We start from the raw sequence: 4,227 nt of genomic DNA, 5'->3' as shown, positions 1-4,227 counted from the left end.
GCCAAGATGGCCGCCATACAGATGGTTGCCTAGCAACCGCGTAATATGTTTTTTTTCTCGGCTTCATGTGACCAATCACTGTGCCGAATTTCTTTATTGGTTATTGACGGAAGTGAGCGGGGGAAGTCTTTAGGAGTTACTGCGCGGACGTTTTGCTCCTCGTATCATTACGCCTCACAATATAGTCCCCCTTTTTATTTGCTTATAAAATCGACATGCTACATTTCTGTGTAAATATACTTCGCATGAAAACACTTCACGTAACTTTATTTAAATAGGGAACACGTGGAAGAGCTTGGTAGCTTCTATCGTGAGCTTTTTTGGAGCTATGTGACATGTGGGAGAGGCTGCGTATGTGCTCCGTTTGCCTGGCGGAGCGCACGGACAAAGACCAGACGGGGATATATTAACTCGGCTAAAGTGAGGTAAGAGCATATCTCAGTATGTAAAAACGGTGGCCTATTCCTTTAAGGGATAATGTGACCAAAAGCCTAAATCAGACTTTGACGCTTAGTACTTTTTACTTTCTACTCTCTTTTTGCCTTTTCTGGAGTTAACGTAGGACATTTTATCTTAAGAATTTTTTTTTTTTTTTAAAAGCAACACAAACTGGCACATTTTTAATTATAATATTTTAATACTCATGCAAATACATACAGTTCCATAACTATTGATAAAGAGTGCAGTTTCTATCAATCATAGTTGAGCTAATTACATGCCTTTGCATTGGAACGATTAATTATTCCTTTTTTTGTGTTTCTCTCTGGTCTCAGCAGGATTATGTAACATTTGGGTCCAAACAGCGCCAATAAGAGGCCAAAACTGGAGGCCAGGATGGCAAACACCTCCACTGCATCTGCATATTTACCCGGAGAGTTGACATAAGCCGGGACGAAGGCCACCCACACAGCACAGAAGATCAACATGCTGAAAGTGATGAGCTTGGCCTCGTTAAAATTATCAGGCAGATTTCTGGCCAGAAATGCCAACATAAAGCTCAGGAAAGCTAAAAACCCAATGTAGCTGAGAAGAACAGTAAAACCTATGGTTGAACCAATGGCACATTCATGAACGATTTTGTCATTATGATATTTCATATTCTTGTGAGGTGTTGGCGAGGCTGATACGAGCCACACAATGCAGACGACTGCCTGGACAGATGTCAGCACAAAAACTGTCCCTCTCTGCTGTAATGCACCAAACCACTTCAGTGTGGCGCCACCTCCTGGTTTGGAGGCCTTGAAGACAGCCAGCACCACCATAGTTTTCACCAGAATACAAGAGACACACAGCACAAAGCTGATCCCAAAGGCTGCGTGTCTCAGCTGGCATGTCCACAGTCTGGGACGTCCGATGAACAGCAGGGAACACAAGAAGCACAGTTTGAGTGACACTAAGAGCAGGAAGCTCATTTCTGAGTTATTGGCCCTGACCAGAGGTGTACTGCGATAATAAGTGAAAATGCCCAACACAACAGCACAAATAAATGCCCCGAGCAGTGAGGCCGTGGTCAGACAGATTCCCAGTGGCTCGTGGTAGGACAGGAACTCTGTTTTCTTAGGAACACATTGGTCTCGACCGGGACTGGACCAGAAGTCCTCTGGACACATGCTGCACTCTGTGGAGTCTGGTTAGAGTTAAAACTGTATATTAGTTTGTTACTTTATGAAATACCATTCTGCATGATTTTGTCAGCTCACTATGTGAACCTCTGTGAAGGGTCTCTGACCTGTGCTGTTGCTGATCGTGCCCTCAGAGCAGAGAATACAGTCGAAGCAGCACACAGGCTGACCTCTCTGTCTCGCCATGCGGGTTCCTGCAGGACAGCTCTCACTGCACACTGACTGAGGAGGCTGCAGACAAAATAATGTTAATAATTTCAGTTTATTAACCCTTTATCTGCAAAAGTGTAAGAACCAACCTTTGTGAACTGTGGATTCCACAGGATTCTGTTTCCATGCAGTGTAAGCTTATCTCCTTTAGAGGCTAATTTATTGAACACACCCACATTTAAAACTATAGTTTCTCCATTCGGAAGCCACTGCCAGTTCATGACGTCATATATAGGTAGAGCATCACCAGTCTCATCAAAGGATACCTCATCCCCAAATTGTGTTGAAAAGTGAACCTGCTCCATATAATACAAGAGCTGCAAAAGACATTTGATTAAAATGTTTTCTTAAGAAAACATAAATACATGCAGTATTTTTTGTGATATTATTTTATCATGTCATACATGCCATGGCTCCATTGTTTGTAAAGTGGCACAGCTGTTTCCCGCAAAAGGCCCTCTTCCTGATTCACAGTTCAGCAAGTCGTCAAGAGCATGCGCTAAAGCATAAACGGCTTTGTAAATGTTATACTCTGGTCTGAGGTTGGACAGATCCAGAAACTCAGTTTCTATGTTCTGTAGATCTTCCTGCCCAGTGCACAAAGCTCCTCCAGCTTCTACCCACTCTGCGGGAGCTGGAGCAAACCGACATTCAAATGCGTGCTCCCAAAATGTATGAATCTGGAATGCAAGATAACATAGTTGGGCAATATTTAATTCTTACATTTTTAGCACACGTACACAATTTTACCAGGTTTTTTTCTTCAGTATTTTGTGCTGGATTTAGTCTCAACAGAAAGTTTTGAAATCCTGGCATCTCGCCTCGACGGATGGCAATTCCCAGAGTGCCAGACAAATATGGCATGAATTCTGCAGTGTGAAGTCCCTTGACACATGTCCAAGCTTCACTGGATATCCACTGCAAACCTGTCACGTTCTGCTTCACCACCTGCACATGCACATGTGAATGCAACACAGCAGTATGTGAAGAGAGCTATTGAAAGAAATCTCAAAAGTTTATTCTGATAAACCTCTGTCATGAGTTGGATCATGTGCATCTGATGGGCAAACACAATGACCACTTTAGACGATGAGCCTTTAATCGTTCCTACTATTTCACTGTAGGTGTCGGCGTCATTGCCCCACGGGAGGATCTCTGTGTAGGCCAAGCACCCTTCACCAGTCTGTGCAAAGTCTGTCTGAAAAGATCTGGCAACATGAAGGCCATAGTCATCATCACTGACCAGGAGTCCCACCCACGTCCAGTCAAAATGTTTCAGAATTTGGATCACTGCATGAACCTAAACATCAATAGTAAAAGTAAATGAGTAAATATTTTTACATTTCATTTACCGTTTGATCGAATAAGTTGAATAATTGCTCAAACAAAAGGGTGAGTATTAAGGCCATGCATTATTATATATTCTTTACAATTTACTGTAAAAGATTAATTGAACCATTTCACACCAAAATCTATTATCATTACCTGAAAAACGTCGCTTGGAATTGTTCGAAAAAAGGAAGGGAACTGATTACGATCACTTAAACAAGAGCATGTGGCAAAATAACTGACCTAAAGAGGAAAAAAATCAACAAAATGATATACTTCTACTTAAATTAACCAAATGTGTCTGTGTTTCACGATGAATGCACAAAGTATGCCTCCATTACTTACGATAGGCAGTCTAAATAAGCCCAGAACATTGGATATAGCGATAGAAAAAGTGGAGAAGGGATCACCCACAATGCCAAGCACAGGCGGATACCCTGTGCAGTTCTCCTGGGGCACAAATGCCTCTGTCTGTCCACTGGCCATTGACACAGCTGCACTGAACCCAATACCCAGCGTGGCACAGTTATCGTAGAGACTATAGCCCAGTGTCAGGTTTGGGAGAAGCCGAGAGCTGTTGTTTATTTCTTCAACAGCAAAAGCCATGGTCATTGCATGCCGGAAGCCTAAGGGGTCAAATCTAATAGAGAAAACATACATTAAGTGCAATATATACCGCATTGGTGGTGTTATACAGAAAACACTCACCCGTGGCAGGTCGGCTCTTGTGGCTCTGAGGAAAATGTCCATTCAGGAAATATAGAGCTGTAGTGAACCTCAAAAAGCCCCCCAAGAATCACATCGCCAGTCATGTATATGCTATTAAGATTGAATTTTCTCCACAATTTACAAAATGGCAAAAATGTGGTAGATTCAGATGAAAACAATATGAGGAGCAGTAACATGGCAAGAATTTGGAACAGCAAGCACGCCCTAATGAAAAGACACATTTTGATCCCTCTCACCTCCCCGCTCACCGTTAGCATGAACATGCCTCATTTAAAAGAACATCCGAAAATATATATTATTTTCAGATGGTGTAAGTCACCACCCATCAGGGCATTGA

The 4,227-nt window shown here is 42.4% G+C and overlaps 1 protein-coding gene across 1 annotated transcript; it reads right to left on the bottom strand.

Annotated features, from left to right (window-relative positions):
* Positions 1-707: 707 nt before the first annotated feature.
* On the bottom strand, positions 708-3,961 carry LOC306969858 (extracellular calcium-sensing receptor-like; the record flags this gene model as incomplete). Its single annotated transcript, XM_079565594.1, has 9 exons — positions 3,870-3,961; positions 3,507-3,801; positions 3,318-3,404; positions 2,863-3,132; positions 2,583-2,780; positions 2,237-2,512; positions 1,922-2,149; positions 1,730-1,853; positions 708-1,627 (listed from the first exon to the last, which is right to left on the bottom strand). The coding sequence occupies exons 2-9, from the start codon at positions 3,771-3,773 to the stop codon at positions 708-710; spliced, it is 2,370 nt and encodes a 789-aa protein (XP_079421720.1). The 5' UTR covers positions 3,774-3,801; positions 3,870-3,961.
* Positions 3,962-4,227: the final 266 nt, after the last annotated feature.

The sequence above is a fragment of the Gobius niger genome (genome assembly GCF_951799975.1).
Source record: "Gobius niger genome assembly, chromosome: 1".
NCBI classification, from domain to species: domain Eukaryota; kingdom Metazoa; phylum Chordata; class Actinopteri; order Gobiiformes; family Gobiidae; genus Gobius; species Gobius niger.
Note: the sequence above shows the minus strand (reverse complement) of the source record. Positions and strands in the feature narration are given on the sequence as shown.